Below are 24,052 nucleotides of genomic sequence, written 5' to 3'. Positions count from 1 at the left end.
TGCAGTTGGAGACTGCTCGTGGCTGCTGAGCAGAAGCCACAGCAGTCGCCTGTGCGGGGGAGCGATCACCCTGATCGCGCCCCCCCTGGCTTTGCGCCAGGCTGAGGGGGTTCAGAGCGCCACCCGGTGCGGCGCTGCAAATCTTATTTATTTATTTTTCGGCAAGGGTGTGTGGCCACGCCTCCTGAGATTAGGCCACGCCCCTAATACCGGGGCCCGCCTTGGCTCTTGGCGGCCCTGGGTACTCTGTGTAAACCTTATCTATAAAGTCACATTTACGTGAGTGCCTTAAATCTGTCTTTAATACATAATAAACATTCAATGGGTGTAATGTAACATTTCCTACTGATCCTTAAAAAAAAAATAAAAACCACATTTGAAGCAGATTTCTCTGAAAACAGAGCGTTGTTTCCTATAAGTCCAGGACTGACGAATACACCACTCAGGAGTCCGTGGCTCCATGCCGCCCTTGGTCCTCTGAATATTTGTGCACAGCAGCGATGAAGGCACCGACATGCTCTGGGTCCATGTCAGGATACAAGCCATGGCCCAGGTTAGCAATGTACGCCTGGCATCCAAAGGCTTCCAGCATAGTCTTCACTACCTCCTCTATGTTCTCCTGCAGCAAAGAGTGAAACAGGGAAAACTCGTGAGTCGGTAACTCCTGTTATATCACAATTATCTACATCGATGTTCCTATGTGAGTCCCCCCCCCCTCCTGACAGGATAGGTTTTCAGGATTAATTTGTGAAAAAGTGGTAATTACTGAACTTAAATGAGAAATTCACATTATTCATAAAGAGATCCTGACATTGGCTTTTAAGAACCTATATAATCACATTATAGGCTACCACAGTGGTTCCCTACATCAGCAGTTGTCAATCATTGAACAATAGTAAATGGCAGTACAGCGCGATGACTTTGAGAAGCTCTTAATCAGGGTAATGTAGAACTAACAATGTAAAATGATGAGCGCTAAAAGTATCAAGTGCGGAATAAATAACCATAAAAACGGGAAGTAGTTGGGAAGTCGCAGAACAAAAGAAGGAAGTCTTCCCCGCCGTCATGCTGTAATTACAAGCCGCAAGCGCCGATTAAGCTGCTAGCAAGAGGACGCTGTATGCAGCCAAGCAACTGGGCATCGGAGGGAGAAATCTAGGGTAAGCATAGGGAAAGTAACCTATTCATTACTCCATCCCACACTACCCGGTACAAACTTGTTGCGCTCCTAACCACCAGATCACAAAAGAGCTATTGCATTTACTGGATGGCCGCAGAATTTCTTTCATTTTTTTTCTTTTAATTTTATTTGTTTATTTTTAGTGTTAATTGTGTGTACATGTGTTTTTATGGTTATCTATGCTGCACTTGACACTTAGCGCTCATCATTTTAGATTTTTATAGGTCAAATCACTGAACGAGATTTCCTTCCTGGCAGACTGGGGTGGGGGGATATGAAGGGGAGATAATGACAGGGGCGCATAGCCTCCCACCCTATCGGAGCTGCTATCCCTAGATAGGGCACCGAAGTTGGGAGGCAATGTATGAACGGTCCGTGGTACTGACAATTCAGACAACTGTAGCTATCGATTTCGACAGCTTCAGCTGTCATTGCCACAAGACACAGCACAGTTCCTGGCTGTCTGCTCCGAGCTTCAGCTGTCACTGCCACAAGACACAGCACAGTTCCTGGCTGTCTGCTCCGAGCTTCAGCTGTCACTGCCACAAGACACAGCACAGTTCCTGGCTGCCTGCTCCGAGCTTCAGCTGTCACTGCCACAAGACACAGCACAGTTCCTGGCTGTCTGCTCCGAGCTTCAGCTGTCACTGCCACAAGACACAGCACTGTTCCTGGCTGTCTGCTCCGAGCTTCAGCTGTCACTGCCACAAGACACAGCACTGTTCCTGGCTGTCTGCTCCGAGCTTCAGCTGTCACTGCCACAAGACACAGCACAGTTCCTGGCTGTCTGCTCCGAGCTTCAGCTGTCACTGCCACAAGACACAGCACAGTTCCTGGCTGTCTGCTCCGAGCTTCAGCTGTCACTGCCACAAGACACAGCACTGTTCCTGGCTGTCTGCTCCGAGCTTCAGCTGTCACTGCCACAAGACACAGCACAGTTCCTGGCTGTCTGCTCCGAGCTTCAGCTGTCACTGCCACAAGACACAGCACAATTCCTGGCTGTCTGCTCCGAGCTTCAGCTGTCACTGCCACAAGACACAGCACAGTTCCTGGCTGTCTGCTCCGAGCTTCAGCTGTCACTGCCACAAGACACAGCACTGTTCCTGGCTGTCTGCTCCGAGCTTCAGCTGTCACTGCCACAAGACACAGCACTGTTCCTGGCTGTCTGCTCCGAGCTTCAGCTGTCACTGCCACAAGACACAGCACTGTTCCTGGCTGTCTGCTCCGAGCTTCAGCTGTCACTGCCACAAGACACAGCACAGTTCCTGGCTGTCTGCTCCGAGCTTCAGCTGTCACTGCCACAAGACACAGCACAGTTCCTGGCTGTCTGCTCCGAGCTTCAGCTGTCACTGCCACAAGACACAGCACAGTTCCTGGCTGTCTGCTCCGAGCTTCAGCTGTCACTGCCACAAGACACAGCACTGTTCCTGGCTGTCTGCTCCGAGCTTCAGCTGTCACTGCCACAAGACACAGCACTGTTCCTGGCTGTCTGCTCCGAGCTTCAGCTGTCACTGCCACAAGACACAGCACTGTTCCTGGCTGTCTGCTCCGAGCTTCAGCTGTCACTGCCACAAGACACAGCACAGTTCCTGGCTGTCTGCTCCGACAGCCAGAGATTGTGCATACAAACAAGTTGTTTTATTTTTCTATTAGCAGCAGGTGCTGTCCAGCGCATGCGCAGGCTCACTGTAAGCGCCGGTCAGAGAAGCCGAATGAGGGAATATGCAAATCCCCAGCCAGGTGATAGAGCACTCTCCCTCTTTGTCAAACAAGGAGATTGCCCGCATGTACTATGTCTGAACCTGCTTCACAGCGTAAAATAGGCAAAGCAGGTCCAGGCTTTTATCGTGGCCGTTAGCCGCCCCTTCATACATCTGCCCCTACACACTCTGACTATATTCACTCACGTACAATTCTTTCTCCAACGTGCCGAAGGATCCCAACATGTAACCACTTAATTCAAAGCTACGGAAAACAGATAATTATATAGCACGCACCTTACTGGCGTAGAGAGCGCAGGGATCCATATTGCCCTGCAGGGTCACCCTTCTCCCCGTTCTCTCTCTGAAACAAAGATTCAAAATTAGTTGAAACCACAAAAACTTTGAATGTGCTAAAGGTCTTAGAGATCGGGGTCTGTTATCATTGCAGCGAGAGAAGAGATCTATAAAAGCTGAGCAAAGGGGACTTTAGTGGACACTGGAATAAGTGGCAAATGGTCACCTGCTATAATTTGCAGTTTAGGCTACTGCCCTATACCTGGGGACATTTAGAGTTTGATGACCACAGCGCTGTCTCCTCACCTGGCTTCCTGCGGTCGAATTGTCCAGTCCAGGCTGACGACTTCGTAACCTGACTGGGAGAGGTCCTCCAGTGCGTAATGAGCATCCTTGGCAAAGACGACCTGCAAGAAGAGGGTCCATTATTAATCTCCATCTAATGGTAAATGTCAAATAAGCATGACCACTAAAGAACTATTCATCCCATCATTATCATATAGTACAGTTTAAAGTCAGAGCCAGTGGCACAGAGCAACCGGTCACATCTCCCATTGGTGCTTTCTTCCACCTATTCATGTACCCACCATCGGCACTTGTTCCAATCCTTCGACCTTCAGCTTCTGTTTGACTCTGCGCGAGATTTCCCGGAGATACGGCAGAGAAAAGTCTGCAAACTGCTGGGGCCCGAGACATCCGGCATGAGACTCGAACACCTGCAGAGCCTGGAACACACATACAATGGTTTAACGGACATCGAGACCTGTATTGTTCTCGGTAACCAACAACGTCTGCTGCTTGTCACCACCTTACCTGAGCTCCTGCTGCTACCTGTCCCACTAGATAGTCCACTATAACATCTGTGAGCTGTTGCAGGAGCTGCTGGCTGGCAGACGGGTTCTGATAGAGCCAGCGCTTCGCTTTGGACATTGTGTTAGAGCCCCCACCTTCTATCATATAGGTCATCAATGTCCACTGCGAGAAGGTAAAAACAGAAGTTACTGAGGTCATGGAACATGTTACACTAGCTCTCCCACCCAGTCACTGATGTCTCTCCCAGTGACACTCACCGGAGCACCAGTGAATCCAATTAGGGGAACTTGCCCGGCTATTTTATGACGAGTTAGGGTGATGGCGCGGAACACGTAGCCCAGCTCCTGCGAAACGTCCACCGTAGGCTTCAGTTTTTTAAGATCCTCCGGGCTCTGTAGAGGTTTGGGGAATACAGGTCCTCTTCCTGGTTCCATATGGATATCCATCCCCAACGCCTAGGAACAATGACAGAACTCACTCAGTTAGGCAACACATTAGAGGACCCCTAACAAAGATATGAACCGTGATTACATTGCAAGCGATATTCTGCTGCAGTTCTGTTAAGTATTAATCCTATTTGTGGTATGACCTACTATGTCATTGGTGGCTGTGCCCTGTGCATGTATCAACCAATCAACACAGTACATATCTACATAGCAAGTTTGCAAAGCTGTCAGTCATTCTGTGTCTGCTGAGCTAGAAGCCCCTCCCCCTAACATGACAGCAGGTGGAGCGACAAAAGAGAGCCTGATGGAAAAATTTAGTTACACATAATGGACGCTACTGAGACACTGCTCTCTCTGTTTGCCTCAATAAAATTGAGCTCAGGTGCATCCTGTTTCCACTGATAATCTCAAGGATGATCAGCGGAAACAGGATGCACCTGAGCTCAATTTTGAGCTTCATGGCAAAGGCTGTGAATACTTATGTACATGTGATTTCTTAGTGGGTTTTTTTTTTTATTAAATTTGCAAATCTCAAAAAAACTTTACACGTTGTCAATATGGGGTATTGTGTGTAGAATTTAGAGGACAAAAATTAATTTATTCCATTTTGGAATAAGGCTGTAACATAAAATATGGAAAAAGTGAAGCGCTGTGAATACTTTCCGGATGCACTGTAACTGATCAGTTTAATATTATTCTCAGATGTTGCATCCCAGCAACATGTGCATGTGTCATACTGTAAATGAACAGCAGTAGGGGGGGCGTGGCCTGGAAGCCGAGGAGGAAAGCTGCATGGCGTCGGGGCTCCGTTACGACTGAGCCTGCTGATCCAGGCCCTCCGGCCGTGCGCGGTGCTTCTTGGCTCTCCTACCGCCACAAGCCATCTCTGCCCCCAAGGCGGGTGTTCCCATTGCCTAGCGGGATCCTGGTTCCCGGACTCGGGCTGCCGGACCTCGCGGCCTACTGCGGACGCGGTGCGTGGTGCTGGGTTCCGGCCCTCGCCTCCCGGCTCCTGCATCGCGCCTGGTCCACTGCCAAACCCCGCGACGCTGGCTCACAGACAGTCAGCTGGTGGGCGCGAGCAGCGAGGGGAACACACGGGGACGCCGCTGGACGGGTGACCGCATATCGCAATTGCAGAAGGCAGACGCTGGCTCCCTTCAAGGTCCTTTTACAGACGGCGCCATTTTGCAGACACTGCATATACAGGAGACAAGGTACTGTGTGTTACCAGTTAAAGCCCTATACTGGAGAACGTGCAGCTGCTTATAAACAGAAGTCTTGCAACTCTATACTTCTTTTGAAACCCCAGCTATAGCTGATGATAAATTTGGCAATATTTATGTACATATCCTTTACTCTGGGGAATAGTTACAGTGCCAGCTTCTACCACCAGATGGTGCTCCAGGCCTATTTTTCAAGTTACTTCACAATTATTTGAAATGTAAAGGATCTCCTGTCTGTGATCACAGCCATTTCTAAGCAACACACTCCTCAGTATTATCATAACCTGGTGAAAATTAAGACCAATCTCTACATGGATAAGTTCATGGCTCCACAGCCCACCCCCAAGGCAAATCGAGTCAGGGGTAGTAGCAAACGTACAGATCAACCTACAGACTCTGTGGAAAACATGCCACATACACATAGTTCCGAACCCGCTACTACCCATAACACAATGGGCCCAGTTCCTGCTCCTCTCTCATATGCAGAGATAGTTAGAGCCATTAAAGAAACAGTGGAACCACTACTGCAAAACCAAGCGGATAAATTCATGGGGGCACTGGCGGATATTAAGACGCAAATGTCTTCTGTCTCACAACAAGTGCGTGAAAATGAAAACAGGATCGGAGTCAACTTTCATGAACTTTCGGAACTAAAACAACAAGTTGCTACCATGTCGACCACTCAACAACAATTACTATCCAAGGTAGACGATCTGGAAAATAGGTCCAGACGCAACAACCTGCGACTTCTGGGTCTTAAGGAAACGATTAAAGGCAACGATCTCACTAAATTTCTTCAAACCGATCTCCCTGAGCTACTCGGCATCTCGGCTGAACTGAATCATTTTGAGATAGAACGAGCACATAGATTAGGTCCTTTTCGCGATTCTAACATCTCACGACCTAGAGCTGTTATCTTCAAGTGCTTAAATTTTTGTCACAAGGATCTGACATGGTCAACTGCTCGACAGAAGGGCCCTCTTCAGTGGGATGGCCAACGTATCCTCTTGTTCCAGGACTACTCCGCGGAGGTTGCCAGAGCACGCAGAAATATGTCCCCTGTCTGTTCTCAGCACATCCAATCAGGGACTCGCTTCGCGCTCCTATTCCCAGCTAGACTTCGCATTTTCTCATCTCAAGGCCCTAAAGATTTCACAGAAGTTGCTGACGCCCAAGCTTTCCTTAATGAAGTAAGAGAGTCCTCGGACCCCTCCACGATGGATCATAATGATTGATTACGGGAAGATGTCCCATACCTATTTTGATGCCTTTACCAGGTTTTACCCTTTTCTTCAAAAATATGTTTATAATCTGATTTAGGATTATAATTACATATATACTTGTGACGTTGCTTTATAGTTATTATTAATACTATTGTTTTTTTTTTTCTTTTCAATAGGCTGAGATCAATGACTATAGTTTTGGTTATATGTTTGCATTTGATTCGCAATCTCTGCATATAAGCGTCTATCTTTATTTTCTTTTTATGTCTATGTCCATTTGTCTATTTGTTTCTTTATACTGTATGAATCACGAACCTCATGCCCTTCATAGCTTATTTATGACTTATACTAGAGCCGACATTCATATTATTATGAACCTACCTAGCACCAACCGGTATTATGGGGAGTATATTAACATTTATACTACACTTTTTTACTATTTGCATTACCTAATTTCCACACCTTGTGATGCATTCCCACCTTAGGTTTTGCACCTGGAATGTCAGGGGGATTCACTCACCAGTGAAAAGAAAGCGCATATTGACATATCTTAATAAGCTTAAATCCGATATCACTTATTTACAGGAGACTCATTTAACTCCCACAGAACACGCCAAGCTAAACACACTGCACCACCAGGTATTGGCGTCATCATCATTTGGTTCTAAGTCACGTGGAGTGGTAATCCTAATACGCAAGGGTATTCAATTCGATATTCATTCCTCTGATGTAGACCAAGAAGGCCGATACATTCTTATGGATGTCACGCTAGACGGCACTAGATATTGTTTGTGTAATGTCTATGGTCCCAATATATATGATAAATCTTTTTTCCTAGGATTGATTAACAAATTATATTCTTTTGCAGATTCTAAGATTATATTAGGGGGTGATTTCAATCTGGTCGCTTCCCAACCTTAGATAGGAAAACTTTCTCTCATTCCTCCCCCAAACAACCAAAAATAGGTTTAAATTATATAGCCAAAGAATTGAATTTATTAGATGTGTGGAGAATGAGACACCCCACTGATCTGGAATACACGTACTACTCAGCCACTCATAACGCCTTTTCTAGGCTTGATTATTTTTACTTATCTAACTCAATATCCCCAATGATTATCGATACATCGATTGAAACTATAGCTATTTCGGATCATGCGCCGGTGTGGGTGGATGTACAGGGGAAATTCCTTTTGGGTTCATACTCCCAATGGCGATTTCCGGCAAAATTAGCCTCATCCCTTAAATTTAAGTCAATGCTAGAGTCTGCTTGGGCCAGTTACGAAATGAACAACCAAATACATAAAGATAACCCAGGTTTATATTGGCAAACTGCTAAGGCGGTGATTAGGGGGGAAATTATCTCCTTTATGACAAAATATAAGGCTGAACAAGACGCCACTTATAGATCTGCACAGACGGCCTTAACATCCGCATTTCAAGCTCTAAGAGCTTCACCCTCACCGGTGACTAGAGCCGCATATGGTGAGTGCAGGTTACACTTTGATCAAATCCTCACTCAAATGGATGATAAATATGTATACTCAGGTAAATTACATTTCTTTCGATACGGCAACAAACCTAGCCGACTCCTATCAAACATGCTGAGGGGTACCAAGCCACATAATAATATTGCAGCTCTCAAAGATGAAAGCTCTGCCATACAATACAATGGCAAAGATATCGCGAATATCTTTTTCCGTTACTACCAAAACCTCTATTCCCAAGACCCAATAGATATCACTAAAAAGGAGGCTTTTTGGGAATCACACACCCTACCACAGATTTCATCTGCACAGGCTGATATATTGATTGGCAAAATTACACATGAAGAGGTAGATCAGGCTGTTAAATCTCTCAAGACGTTCAAGGCCCCAGGCCCAGATGGTCTGAGTGGGGAGTTTTTCAAAATATTACGTCCCCAAATCACAGAGACTTTAACTAATGTATTTAACTCCATAATGGATAGTAAAATAATCCCTCACTATTTTAATTCGGCCATTATAAAAGTTCTGCCGAAGTCAGGTAGAGACCCCCTTTTGCCTTCATCATACAGACCCATTTCTCTACTTAACGTAGACTATAAATTATTGACAAAAATTTTAGCAGAGCGGTTGAAGTTGATTCTCCCGTCTATCATACACCCGGACCAAACCGGGTTTATTTGTGGCAGAAATTCTGTCACAAACATTAGGAAAGTCCTTACGGTGCTGCAGTCTCTGCATATGGGCGAGACGGGTGATCCCAGGTTCTTGTTGTCTTTAGACGCAGAAAAAGCGTTTGATCTGGTAACCTGGGATCACCTGTTTGAATCTCTGCGTCGGTTTGGTATGCCCGCCCTTTTTGTTGAGATCATACGATCCTTATATACTTCTCCCCTTACTCAGATTCTCACTAATAGATATTTGTCACCTGTATTCTGTACACAGAGAGGGACGAGACAGGGTTGCCCGCTTTCTCCACTTTTGTTTGCAATTGCGCTAGAGCCATTGGCGATAGCAATAAGACAGGAAACGGAGGTAAAGGGTATTACTATCAGAAACCAAACATGTAAATTGTCTTTATTTGCAGACGATATGATGCTTTTTATATCTGATCCCCTACGATCCATCCCTACACTTCTGGATCTAATTACCACATTTGGATCATTTGCAGGTTATCGCATCAATGTGAATAAATCTGAGTTGCTCCCTATTGATGCAGCTACTTTTTTAGCTACACATCCCCACATAGCCTCTCTTTTCACAATTGCAACACATAAATTAAAATACTTAGGTATACTTATACCAGCTCAATTATCCTCTCTATATGCTTTTAATTTCTCTCCATTGCTAAATAGATTAAACTCCCAACTCCAGAATTGGAAAGATCTTAAACTCTCTCTACTCGGACGAGTAACTGTAATAAAGAGTGTGGTGTTCCCGAAACTAGCCTATCTTTTACAAACTTTACCCATTACTTTAACAAGAGCGGATGTACTGAAGTTTACGCAGATCTTTTTTAAATTCATTTGGCAGTACAAGAAACCCAGAATGCCGCGTTCCCGAGCTTACCTACTGAAAAAAAATGGAGGGCTGAGCATCCCAAGCATCTCTGCATTTGCAAAAGCTGCCATATTCCGATATATAACTGATTGGTTACTACATACCGATCACTATACTAATCCTGACTTGGAGGAAGCATTATTTCACCCATATGCCCCAGCAGCCTTGTTACACACCCCTAAAATACACATTCCTAAGATATTTTGTTCTAATATTTTATTCTGGGACACTTACACTACGTGGTTGAAGGTTAATACACATTTGGGGAAAAATCCTTTTTCATCCCCGTACATCCCCTTATGGGGTAATCCCTGTTTTCCCCCTTCACTTGACATTCCTCTTTTTAAAATGTGGAATCAAAAGGGAATCATGTCCATCAAAGATGTATTTGATCCGGGTGGCAATTTGCTCTCCTTTTGTACAATTACAGGATAAATATGACATCCCTCGTACACAATTTTTTATGTTTCTACAAGTACGACATTTCATTCAATCCTTAGATAATCCTTTATGGATCTCAGTTAACACAGATACAATGGGTCGCATTCTACTCTTATGTCGCTCAACCAAATTCAGAATAGCTCATTTATATAAATACCTGATTGAAATTCCTATACATGCTTGGGCACCAGTTGCGGAAGCTTGGCACACAGAGATACCCGAATTATGTGACTTGGAGCCATTTGTTGCGAATCTGGATCGTGTTTTACCCTGCCTTAAGTCAGCGAGACTTCAAGAAATTCATCTTAGAATTTTAAATCGTACATATATGTCTCCGGCCCAACGGAGACATTTTGTGCCACTGGAGGAGGGAAATTGTGTGAAATGTGACTGCTCTAATGCCTCTCTCTCGCATAACCTCTGGTACTGCAGAAAGATCCATAGATTTTGGAATAAAATTTTGTGTTATCTAAATAATACAATACATCTTAAATTGTCCAAAAATGCGGCAGTTCTTATTTTCGCAGAATTTTCAATATGGGAGTCTGAGTCCTCCTTGGGCCCATGGAAACCTGCTCTGAGAGTCATGGTTACAGTAGCTAAACAACTTATCCTTATTTACTGGATCTCCAAATCAGCACCTACACTAATGGAAAATTGCGCTGCTGGAGGTAATTTATGCGGAGAGACGTATGGCTATCTTTAACATCGAAAGAGGGATACGGATTTTTTCCAAAAAATGGGAACCATACATACAATGTTTACCGGTCCAGATTCGGAATAACATATGGAAAGTCTTTGATCACACGGAATGGTTTATGCTAAGAAACATCACTTAAAATGCCCCTATTGTTGCTATTTATATGTAGCTCTCTGTGAATCCCCCCAGACAAGGTATCTCTCACCTTCTGTCAGTGATTCCCCCTCTATTTCACCTTTCTTTCTTCTTCTGTTTCTTTTATCATTTTATTCTAACTCTCCCCCTTTTTCTAATATAATTCTGCATTGATGTAGATTATATTGACGCAACGATTGACTGATATACCGAAGTTGATGTGATAATTGGTTAACTCAAAATTCAATTGCTGCTTACACTGGCTCTATAAGTTGTATAGTTTGAGTGACATTGATTGTATATTTTCTTGCATTTCTATACGGTGTACTATATCGATTTTTTTATACAGTATTTGTAATTTTCTACATTATATTATATTCAAGTACTTTGTTTCTTTGTACTTTGACATAATTTCAATCTATATTTGTACTATTTTCCAAAAAAGTTTGAAAAGATTAACAGTAGTTTGTATATTGTTTGTTCCAAGAAACAGACTAGTCGTTTATCAGATAATTTTATTTTCTTTAATTCTTGGATTGTGCAATGTATAATTGTTTTATTGCTGTTCAATAAAAAGATATTTAAAAAAAAAAAAAAAATGAACAGCAATAGCTGGGTTATATGTCCATACTCTGCGTTTCATTATCACGGAGAGAATCTTCTCTGGAGCAACAGAGGTGCCTATTATTTATCCGGTACAGCTCTGCAGGACATTTCTGTTCCAGGAGAGGAGCGATGTATGTCGGCTATAAATATGCATCTAGGCCAGTGGGTCCAAACTCTGTCCTCAAGTCACCTTAACAGTCCAGGTTTCAGGATATCCATACTTAAGCACAGGTGACTTAATTAATACCTCAGTCAGTTTGCTTATACCATCTATGCACAAGTATGGCTATCCTTAAAACCTGGCCTGTTAGGGTTCCTTGAGGACAGAGGCCCTAATTCAGAGCTGGACGCTCTGAATCAGGGCGTCTTTTTTTTTTTTTTTCTTTTTTATGGAGCGACCCCCTGGCCGCTTGCATTGCTGTGGGTTGCCACCCACAGCTAATGCGAGCGGCCAGGATGATAGTCGCGATGGTCAAGACCATCGGGCTTGCGACGAGACCCTTGTGGTAGGGTCTCGTGTCCGCAAGCCCCAGAGAGCTTTCGGCTCAAACAGAGCCGAAAGCTCCCACCAAAGGGGGCGTGCTGTCACTCAACATCGAGAGCACGTCCCCTTTGGTGCGAGACCCGGAGCAACGGATTACCCGTTGCTATCCGGGTCTCACGCATGTGCACGACGGAGCCGGCTCCGTCGTGCGCATGCGCTCTGGGCCACCATCAACACGGTTGCGAACGCTCAGCGCTTGCGACCGGGTCTGAATCAGGCCCAGAGTTTGGGAACCTCTGATGTATGCACTTTCATTATGCCCTTTACTTTAGCTGCCCGTAAGGGGTCTAGTGCCATCTAGTGGATAAGGTGAATCATAGCAAGAGCCAATACAAGAATGTGTATGTACATCTTTTTGTAAACATAAATTTTACATAATTTACAACCCAATTTAACAGGTAATTTTAGTGCACAATCATTTTCACTTGTCTGTGTACGCCTTGCTGATTTATTTATGCAATTACAGAGAAATATATATATATATATCCATACTAGTAGGAAGAGCCACCAACTGAATTACAGGTTGAGTCTCCCATATCCAAAATGAGCAGGGGTATTTTGGATATCGGAATATTCCGTATTTTGGAATATTTGTATACCATTATGAAATATCTTGGGAATGGGACCCAAATCTAAACACAGAATGCTGTTATGTATTATATACATCTTATACACAGAGTCTGCAGGTAATTTTATACAATATTTTCAATCATTTTGTGGCTCAAACAAAGTGTGTGTACATACATGAAATTCATTTATATTTCATATACACAGAGCCTGAAGGTAATTTGATACTATATTTTTCATATCATTTGGTGCCTTAAACAAAGTTTATGTATAATGAACCATCAAAAATCAAAGGTTTTATTATCTCAGTCATGCCAAAAAATCCGTATTTTGGAATATTTGGATATGGGAGACTCAACTTGTATTAATTGTGGCTCTGTCCAATCAGCACCTGCGTTAGAACGAGACACAGTGTAGTTTAGATTTCAAATCTCCCGTGCAACTGCAGCCCTTGTGAGGGCAATACCACGGCATGGGACACACAGGGCTGGGGGAGCGAGCGAGCACTGGTGAGTGCAATACCACGGCATGGGACACACAGGGCTGGGGGAGCGAGCGAGCACTGGTGAAGGCAATACCACGGCATGGGACACACAGGGCTGGGGGAGCGAGCGAACACTGGTGAGGGCAATACCACGGCATGGGACACACAGGGCTGGGGGAGCGAGCGAGCACTGGTGAGGGCAATACCACGGCATGGGACACACAGGGCTGGGGGAGCGAGCGAGCACTGGTGAAGGCAATACCACGGCATGGGACACACAGGGCTGGGGGAGCGAGCGAGCACTGGTGAGGGCAATACCACGGCATGGGACACACAGGGCTGGGGGAGCGAGCGAGCACTGGTGAAGGCAATACCACGGCATGGGACACACAGGGCTGGGGGAGCGAGCGAACACTGGTGAGGGCAATACCACGGCATGGGACACACAGGGCTGGGGGAGCGAGCGAGCACTGGTGAGGGCAATACCACGGCATGGGACACACAGGGCTGGGGGAGCGAGCGAGCACTGGTGAAGGCAATACCACGGCATGGGACACACAGGGCTGGGGGAGCGAGCGAGCACTGGTGAAGGCAATACCACGGCATGGGACACACAGGGCTGGGGGAGCGAGCGAGCACTGGTGAAGGCAATACCACGGCATGGGACACACAGGGCTGGGGGAGCGAGCGAGCACTGGTGAAGGCAATACCACGGCATGGGACACACAGGGCTGGGGGAGCGAGCGAGCACTGGTGAAGGCAATACCACGGCATGGGACACACAGGGCTGGGGGAGCGAGCGAGCACTGGTGAGTGCAATACCACGGCATGGGACACACAGGGCTGGGGGAGCGAGCGAGCACTGGTGAAGGCAATACCACGGCATGGGACACACAGGGCTGGGGGAGCGAGCGAACACTGGTGAGGGCAATACCACGGCATGGGACACACAGGGCTGGGGGAGCGAGCGAGCACTGGTGAGGGCAATACCACGGCATGGGACACACAGGGCTGGGGGAGCGAGCGAGCACTGGTGAAGGCAATACCACGGCATGGGACACACAGGGCTGGGGGAGCGAGCGAGCACTGGTGAGGGCAATACCACGGCATGGGACACACAGGGCTGGGGGAGCGAGCGAGCACTGGTGAAGGCAATACCACGGCATGGGACACACAGGGCTGGGGGAGCGAGCGAACACTGGTGAGGGCAATACCACGGCATGGGACACACAGGGCTGGGGGAGCGAGCGAGCACTGGTGAGGGCAATACCACGGCATGGGACACACAGGGCTGGGGGAGCGAGCGAGCACTGGTGAAGGCAATACCACGGCATGGGACACACAGGGCTGGGGGAGCGAGCGAGCACTGGTGAAGGCAATACCACGGCATGGGACACACAGGGCTGGGGGAGCGAGCGAGCACTGGTGAAGGCAATACCACGGCATGGGACACACAGGGCTGGGGGAGCGAGCGAGCACTGGTGAAGGCAATACCACGGCATGGGACACACAGGGCTGGGGGAGCGAGCGAGCACTGGTGAAGGCAATACCACGGCATGGGACACACAGGGCTGGGGGAGCGAGCGAGCACTGGTGAAGGCAATACCACGGCATGGGACACACAGGGCTGGGGGAGCGAGCGAGCACTGGTGAAGGCAATACCACGGCATGGGACACACAGGGCTGGGGGAGCGAGCGAGCACTGGTGAAGGCAATACCACGGCATGGGACACACAGGGCTGGGGGAGCGAGCGAGCACTGGTGAAGGCAATACCACGGCATGGGACACACAGGGCTGGGGGAGCGAGCGAGCACTGGTGAAGGCAATACCACGGCATGGGACACACAGGGCTGGGGGAGCGAGCGAGCACTGGTGAAGGCAATACCACGGCATGGGACACACAGGGCTGGGGGAGCGAGCGAACACTGGTGAGGGCAATACCACGGCATGGGACACACAGGGCTGGGGGAGCGAGCGAGCACTGGTGAGGGCAATACCACGGCATGGGACACACAGGGCTGGGGGAGCGAGCGAGCACTGGTGAAGGCAATACCACGGCATGGGACACACAGGGCTGGGGGAGCGAGCGAGCACTGGTGAGGGCAATACCACGGCATGGGACACACAGGGCTGGGGGAGCGAGCGAGCACTGGTGAAGGCAATACCACGGCATGGGACACACAGGGCTGGGGGAGCGAGCGAACACTGGTGAGGGCAATACCACGGCATGGGACACACAGGGCTGGGGGAGCGAGCGAGCACTGGTGAGGGCAATACCACGGCATGGGACACACAGGGCTGGGGGAGCGAGCGAGCACTGGTGAAGGCAATACCACGGCATGGGACACACAGGGCTGGGGGAGCGAGCGAGCACTGGTGAAGGCAATACCACGGCATGGGACACACAGGGCTGGGGGAGCGAGCGAGCACTGGTGAAGGCAATACCACGGCATGGGACACACAGGGCTGGGGGAGCGAGCGAGCACTGGTGAAGGCAATACCACGGCATGGGACACACAGGGCTGGGGGAGCGAGCGAGCACTGGTGAAGGCAATACCACGGCATGGGACACACAGGGCTGGGGGAGCGAGCGAGCACTGGTGAAGGCAATACCACGGCATGGGACACACAGGGCTGGGGGAGCGAGCGAGCACTGGTGAAGGCAATACCACGGCATGGGACACACAGGGCTGGGGGAGCGAGCGAGCACTGGTGAAGGCAATACCACGGCATGGGACACACAGGGCTGGGGGAGCGAGCGAGCACTGGTGAAGGCAATACCACGGCATGGGACACACAGGGCTGGGGGAGCGAGCGAGCACTGGTGAAGGCAATACCACGGCATGGGACACACAGGGCTGGGGGAGCGAGCGAGCACTGGTGAAGGCAATACCACGGCATGGGACACACAGGGCTGGGGGAGCGAGCGAGCACTGGTGAAGGCAATACCACGGCATGGGACATACAGGGCTGGTGGAAGTGAAGAGGTAATTAAAATGTACTGTTTGTTTGAAATTATGCTATATATAATGTAAAAATCACACATTAGTATGTCAGCTAAGAAAATAACTCTGTTAGACAGTACAATACCGGACTCATGTTGCATCCAGATGAGCTACCACTAGTTCTCCCAGATACGGATAAACACCTAGTGTTCATTCTAGCACCCTGCACCTGTCACAACCTGTGCAGTTCCTCTTTCCTGCCTGGGGTGTCGCTCTCTGGTGCTTCTAGCACACACAGTTGATGCAACAAACTAAAATACATAAGAGTGTGCTAGAAGCACCAGAGCAGAGTGTGACACCCTAGGCAGGAAAGAGAAACTGCATGAAATGTGACAGGTGCAGGGTGCTAGAATGAACACTAAGCACCTAAATATTCCTATACATAGGAAGTTACAGAAATTAAAGAACAGAGAAGACCAGGAGAGGTTTCAGTGTCTGGTTGATTGTAAATATCCTTCTGAAACCTGCCTATGGCTCATTATGGCATCAGCAGTGCACACACAATGCAGGAAGCATTGACCTCTGTGTTCTCACCACTTCCTCCTGTGTAATGTCTCCCAGGGCTGGAATATAGCAGCAGTCTTTGTGAAATTGCCACTTACCTGTGGTATAACGAGGATGTCAGAGAAGATGATAGCAGCATCCAACGGGAACCTGCGCAGCGGCTGTGAGAGCAGAAACGTGTAATGTCAGTTCTGCAGTGGTGGAAGGAAGTCACCCCCCATCCCCGGTATTAGATCAAGAGCCCATGCTCCCTGAAATATATGTACTGATATCTTCTGCTTGTAAAGAAATCCCATAAACACCTGAGCATCAAGCACTATAGTAATTCTACTTATAGCAAGTGAAGCTAGGAATTGTCCCACTAAGGCCCGTATTCAATTTGAGGCGAAAAGTCCAGACTTTTTGCCTGCTGGACTTTTCGCCTCCTTCATCTGTTTTCCAGGCGGAAAAGTATCGCGCGCGTGCCCGCTATTCCCCATATTCAATTCCAAACTAGGCGAAATCGGGAACAGGCGAAACTTGGATCGATGAAAAAATACGGAAATTTTCGGGAAATAATTGTAGGACCCCCCTAAAGATGTCCAGACCTCAGGGATCACTATGGGTACCCCCGTTTTTGCGTGCAGAAGAAAGTCGGCTTTTTAAATAGCTGCGGCAAGTGCTTCTTTTTCCCCCGACATTGAAGAAGAGCACTTAGGTTTTATTTATTTATTTATTTTTAAAGTGCTCCCATCAAATTTGGGGTACATGAAAATGGGGATAAGCATATTTTTAAGTCCCTAAAGGTCATTTTTTTAAATTCTTCAAAAATACACCTGCCGCTAGTCTGCGCAATGAAAAAAACACCTGCCACATACTTGAGGACCCCACCAGAATTAATTTCGTTAGTTTGGCATTTTGTTTTCACTTTTTTTTTTTCACCCCAAAATGTAAAATAATGTGTCCCGATTTTTTTTTTTTTTGGCACATTTCGATTTAAGGAGGAATTCCCAAGGGTGCAGGCTATATTTTTTAAGCCTGCACCCCTAAACCTGCACTTTTTTTCACCTGCTATAGGGAATTTAAAAATTATCCCTGTGTTTTTTTTTTTTTACATGACCTTCGGCCCCATTTACGAAAAAAAAAAAAACAGGAATTTTTGGGAAATATGCCTGGGACCCCCCTAAAGATGTCCAGACTTGGGGGATGACTATGGGTACCCTCATTTTTGCCTGCTGAAGGAAGTCGGGGTTTGTAATAGCCACACAAGGTGCAATTTTGCGGCTATGAAGAAGTGGTAAAGAATAGCACTTAGATTTTTTTTTGGAGGGGAAAGAACTATTCCTATCAAATTTATTTTTACAAATCTGCAAAATTGCACCTGCCGCTTGTCCCCTGCAGCATACATGGGGACCCGACCTGAATTCATTTAGATAGTTTGGCACTTTGTTCCCCTTTTTTTTACCCCCAAAAATTAACCAATTTTTTTGGGGTGTCCCGAATATTTTTAAACTTTTTTTTTTATGCAGTTTACCTTTAGGAGACTGTCTTAAGGCTGCACCCCCCGTGCAGCCTTAAGACAGGGGTGCAATGTTGCACCCCAAAACCGCAATTCTGCACTTTTTTCCGCCTGCGATTTATAGGAGAAACTTTTCCGCCTATTACATTGCATTCTTCCAAATTGAATACGGAGGAAACTCAAAACAGGCGAAAATGACGTCATCGGCGAAAAAGTATCATAGATCCGGACTTTACGCCTCAAATTGAATACGGCCATAGGCCCTCTGATACTCCTGTAAATACAGTACAAAAGTATTTAGAATACAAGGTCCCAATCACAACTCCCTCGTCCCATCTCATTACCTGTAGGGTTAGCTCACAGCATATTTCAGGGCTGCGACATGAAGCAAAGAAATCCTGTCCAGCACGGGTCTCCCGAAACTCTGCAAGAGATGTACTTCAAAGACCAGCCACAAGGGAGCAGCACTGTATACACCACAACCCTGGGATTAGTGCGTTATTAGAGCGTCTGCGGTTCAGAATAACAGCTCTGATGTAGGGATTGTTCCCCCATGTAGCATTTAGGAAGGGGTGGGGAGGTGGGGGCTGACTGCAAGATCGCAGGAACATTTCAGCTGGCCACACACATAGCGATATTTTACATGATTTTGGCTGATTTCGACAAATCGTGTAAAATATGGCCAAAATCATGAGGAAATCGTGAGTCCCCACTCACGATCACGATGCGATGCGCGTCCCCGCTGGTCACACATCGCATCGTCAGATCTGCCGTGCTGTAGGGCAGATCTGACAATCTAGGATACGATGCACTGTGAAAGTCTGGATGCAGGAGAGATCGTATGAAGATTGGACACCAAATCGTGTGCAGAGCTGCCGGGGAGATCGTACACATTGACTGATCGTGAGCACATCGCTATGTGTGTGGGCACATTTAAACTGGTGTTCCTCCACTGCAATCCTCCTGCAAGATCGCGCCATTCTCCAGTAAAGTAAATCCCGTCCCCAACAAGGTCGCAGCAATCCTCCAGCAGGGTCATTACTGACCCCAAAAGAACTGCACAGTATTCTAAAGTGACTTTGGGGGTAATTTTAAGATAATCATGGTGTCCAAGGGGTGACCACCGAAATGCTACACAGGTGAGATATGGGATATAGTTATTAGGGCAAAATTTACAACAATGACAGTTATGCTGTCGACAATAGGGTTAGGCTGCAGCCGCGAAGGGCTGGGGGTAGGGGGATATTAGGGTTAGGCACTATAAGAAGGGGTAGGGATAACGGGTAGCAGAAGAATACACACTGGAGCGTCACAGCACTGATCAGGAACTGTGCTGGAGTCAATGCAGCTGTCAGGAGCAGGTGAGTGACTACGCATCCACCAGGGACAATATGTCGACTCTCTAACAGGTCAACACTAAATCAGTGTGATATGATAATTATTGTTCATTCTAGCATCCTGCGCCTGTCACAACCCGTGCAGTTCCTCTTTCCTGCCCCGAAGGTCGCTCTCTGCTCTGGTGCTTCTAGCACACTATGGTCTACATTTCAGCAGTTTGTAGCATCAGCCGTGTGTGCTAGAAGCACCAGAGCAGCAAGCTACACCCCAGGCAGGAATAAAGGAACTGCTGGTGTTGCGACAGGTGCTGCAGGGTGCTAGAATGAACACTAGATTTGTCGACATATCATACCACACCCATGAGATACTACCAATGTGGAGGGAAGAGGGAGTGGTGTGAGTAACATTTTCATAGATGTATAAGTAAATATGCAATAAAGTTTATATTGATATATACTGACAGGGTAAAATCACACCATGCTCCCGGGTGCTATTACAGTGCATCCGGAAACCCCACATAACACCACAATTTGTCTGTATAACGCTGTGTGGAAAACAGAACAGAATGTGGACTCTGCCGTCACAATCATTTCACACTAGAGGCACTAGCAGGGAAGAGAAGAAATACACGCAAGAGCCTCGTGCCTCAATTATGTCCTTAGGTCCTAGTAAAGTGGAAGGCTGTACGGACATATATATTTTTACATCCCACAAAACCGCTGTGTTTCAGTGTGTAGGCGACAGGCGCACAGTACCCCATAGATTAGCCAATTCCGCTTTCATGGTGTAGTCAGCTTCCTGGTGTGTGGGATGCCGATGGTCTAAATACCGGCGCCGGAATCCTGACAGCATCGGGATCCCGACTCCAGTATCCCGACCACCGGCATCCCGAAGGTAAGTATCGGGGGTTAGGGGAGGGTTAGGGTTAGGCACTAAGGGGGGAGGTTAGGTTTTGTCACCGGGGAGGGAGGGTTAGCGTTAGGGCGCTTACCTTCTACTGTTGTGATGCTGCTGACGGTATTCTGACCGGCGCCATCCCGACCGCTGGGATCCCATACCCACCCCCCACTTTCACATAAGGAGTGAACTGCAGGTTTCCTGCATTACATCCTGGTCCGGCAGACCACCTACCTGGCAGATATCTGCCCGCCTGTCTCATACACCACACGGGGACATGGTGGCACTCTTCCCCGCGGGCCGCACGCAGGAATGTGTCATTCTTTAGGGCTGGAAAATTTTCAGGACTGTGGAGAGAGAGAGAAGAGCTGAATTATAGCTCACTGCTGATATCTTGTATAGAGGCCATTAGAACAGTAAACTAGGTAGGCGCTTTATGAATTGGAGCCAGCGACAACCGCACAGCCTTGTGTAACCAGTCCAGTATTATTAACTGTGATCTTCTGCTCTCTGTTAGCAGCAATGGTGTAAGACTCGGAGGGGGAGGATGCAGGGTCATAAAGCCAGGAAATCTGCTTTGTATAGGGGAATACCCCCCCACAATTACAGATTTATCATTAACCGTTCTCATTCTGTTCATTGCAATTAGTATGTAGAGATATATATATATATATATATATAATTTACACCCTTTAAATCCTCCTCAGTCTGGAATACTTATACCAATTAAATGTCACTTTGCTCTTGTTACGGGGGCACAGAAAGCGCTCATTAAATTGTGCCCGTCACCCACAGTCAGTCATTTGGTGAGAATGGATTCAGAACCGATACCTCATGAATATATGTGTGGCAGCTCCTCAGTCATATCACTGGTTCCTACTGATAGGCTGCATATAGGTTCAGCCCACAAAATGGCTGCCTCCACTGCTTGCAGGTGACAGGTACAATAATTGTGGTACGTGGGAGGCAGACAACATGCACACAACCAGTATAAAGACTGACTTTAATCTTTTGCTGGCGATTGAAGCTTATAAAAATAAGTTACAGTAAACATAGCAGATCCCGCAAGACATGGAGGGAGCAACTCAATTAGGTGCAATGCTGGCAATGTAGAGCGCTCATCAGCCGAACTTGCAATAGCCCCTACTACAATGGAGTTACTGACGTTCCAATGGCATATTGTGGGTATCGTCACAATGTACGGATACTGTAGCTGTAGGCTTGTAAAAGAGAATCCAGCCTAACCACCCCCCCCACCCACTATTACCAACCTCTCAGTGTTCCTGAAGTTCTGAAACCACAACTTCTGCTCCACAAGTGTCAAGTCTGCAGGATTAGGGTCAGATCCCATATCTGGAGGCTGCAGACAAAACTAACGTGGATGTAAGGAGGGCGGGGTACAGGCAGCTATAGGAGCCCCCACCCTGGCAAGTTGCTGACAGATTGGACTTGTAATCATCTAACACAGCGGTGCTCCTAGTATGTGTGTGTAATATATATATATATATATATATACACACATATATATATATATATATATATATGTCAGTATGTGTCTGTGTATGGGTATCAGTGTCTATGCGTCAGTCAGTCCGTCAGTGTATCTCCCCGAATCTAAATAGACTATATAGCATATCTGACCACCAGATTGTGGTGACCCCACTTGGCAGTCTAGGACTCAGGTTGTACAGAAATGATTTAGGGCTCTTCTCTGTATCGTGTGTGCACAGTATCTCCACCATCCATTAAAAGATTGAACCACGCATATATTATATATATATATATATTTCTATTAGCATAAATACACCCTGTATATCCTGCTATTTCTGTAGTTACACTTTCTGCAACACGGAGACTTCAAATTCTGATTGTTCTATTCACCTGCGGCTCTCCAGCCACTGTAACACTACACCTTGACATGCTGAGACTTCTAGTTCCACAACAGTTGGAGAGACAAGGATTGGCTATCCGTTCCTACACAGAAAGCCAGTCCTATTAAATCACTACGTTAGTATAGGTGTATGTAGTTTTCAGTATAAAGATTATAATGTTGTGTATATAAGATGATTGGGGTGTGCTATCTAGCTCTCCTCATCAAAGGCGACCCTCTACAGAGACAGCCAGACTTATGCTGGCCATCCACTAGCAGACTATAGAAACAACAGCACGATTATCACATTGTAATCGTGCTGTCGTTTCTATGTCTGTGATGAGCCTGCATTGAACGAGCAGTCGTTCAGTGCAGGCTCATCAATCATCTGGCAACATGCTGAACCTGAATTTATCGTCAGTTTGACCAGCATGTTTGCCCGATGACAGATGTCGGAAACGACCAGCAGGCGCGCACATCGCTGGTCGTTTCCGACTTCAAAGTGCCCGATTTGCAAGCGATTGCACGATAACGACGTCGTTATCGTGCAATCGCCTGGCAAAATCGTCTAGTGGATGGGCAGCATAATAGTGTCACCTAGACTGGCAACAAAAAAACCCACTAAATTTACATAAACACTTTTATAAAAATGAAATAAGTTCCTTATCATGTTTCAACTCCGGTGGTTCTCTAACCGTTGTGAAACTACAAGTGCCAGCATGCCAGACCATGATGCTGCACACAGTTATGTTTTCTGGCTCCCTGATAGGCCCCTGGCACTCCGTACATTGTACATAGAAATGCGGAATGTTGGTTTGTGGTCAGATTAGTCCATTTCTACTCTCATAAATACATTATTTGTTTTAGCATAAAGTACCCATCTGTTCTTCCAGCATTGCTGTATGCACACAGGAGTTACATGGAATGCCATAATCAGTATTACAGTACCCGTGCATTGCACTTCTGTCACATTAGTGATGCGCTGATGCGTACAGGATGCATATATTTTTAAAAGGTTTCACGCTTGGCAGAGCTAAGTCGCCGGCATGCCATATGGGACTATTTGGCGTAATATGAGGTAGGGTGTTTGTAGACACGTGATTATATATATGTAATTATATATTAGCATTAAAAGAATCATTATAGCAATATTGACAGTAATATTATGATGGATGCGAAACCCAGTGTGAACAGTACAGGAGCACTATGTAAAGAAACGACTTACATTTGCCCATAGCTCCAGTGTGATGTTAAATATCTGGCTCTGTACAATTCACTATACCACAGGTACCTCATAGAGACCCCCCTACCTGCAGGATGTAATATAATATAACCCCCCTGCACCCGCACATGTGCCCGGGCTGCTGTATACTCACAGTGGGTGCTCTGTCTGCTCCATGCTGCTGTGTGCCAGTAAATGTCAGTGTCAGTAAGGTAAGCAGCAGTCACTGCACTAACTTACTCCATAGCCACGCCCCCTCCACTTTGCGCCTCCATGTGATCTAGGGAAAGGCGGAACTAAGATCACTCCCG

The 24,052-nt window shown here is 46.9% G+C and overlaps 1 protein-coding gene across 1 annotated transcript; it reads right to left on the bottom strand.

Moving 5' to 3' along the window:
* Window positions 1-284: 284 nt before the first annotated feature.
* On the bottom strand, window positions 285-24,052 carry UROD (uroporphyrinogen decarboxylase). The gene is made up of 10 exons (XM_088455604.1): window positions 23,896-24,052; window positions 20,884-20,996; window positions 18,759-18,838; window positions 17,015-17,077; window positions 4,248-4,445; window positions 3,991-4,152; window positions 3,765-3,902; window positions 3,484-3,584; window positions 3,178-3,244; window positions 285-619 (listed from the first exon to the last, which is right to left on the bottom strand). Exons 1-10 carry the CDS (start codon window positions 23,916-23,918, stop codon window positions 443-445), a joined length of 1,122 nt encoding a protein of 373 aa, XP_088311730.1. The 5' UTR covers window positions 23,919-24,052; the 3' UTR covers window positions 285-442.

The sequence above is a fragment of the Taudactylus pleione genome, unplaced genomic scaffold, assembly GCF_031769625.1.
Source record: "Taudactylus pleione unplaced genomic scaffold, aTauple2 ptg000662l, whole genome shotgun sequence".
Lineage (NCBI taxonomy): Eukaryota > Metazoa > Chordata > Amphibia > Anura > Myobatrachidae > Taudactylus > Taudactylus pleione.
Note: the sequence above shows the minus strand (reverse complement) of the source record. Positions and strands in the feature narration are given on the sequence as shown.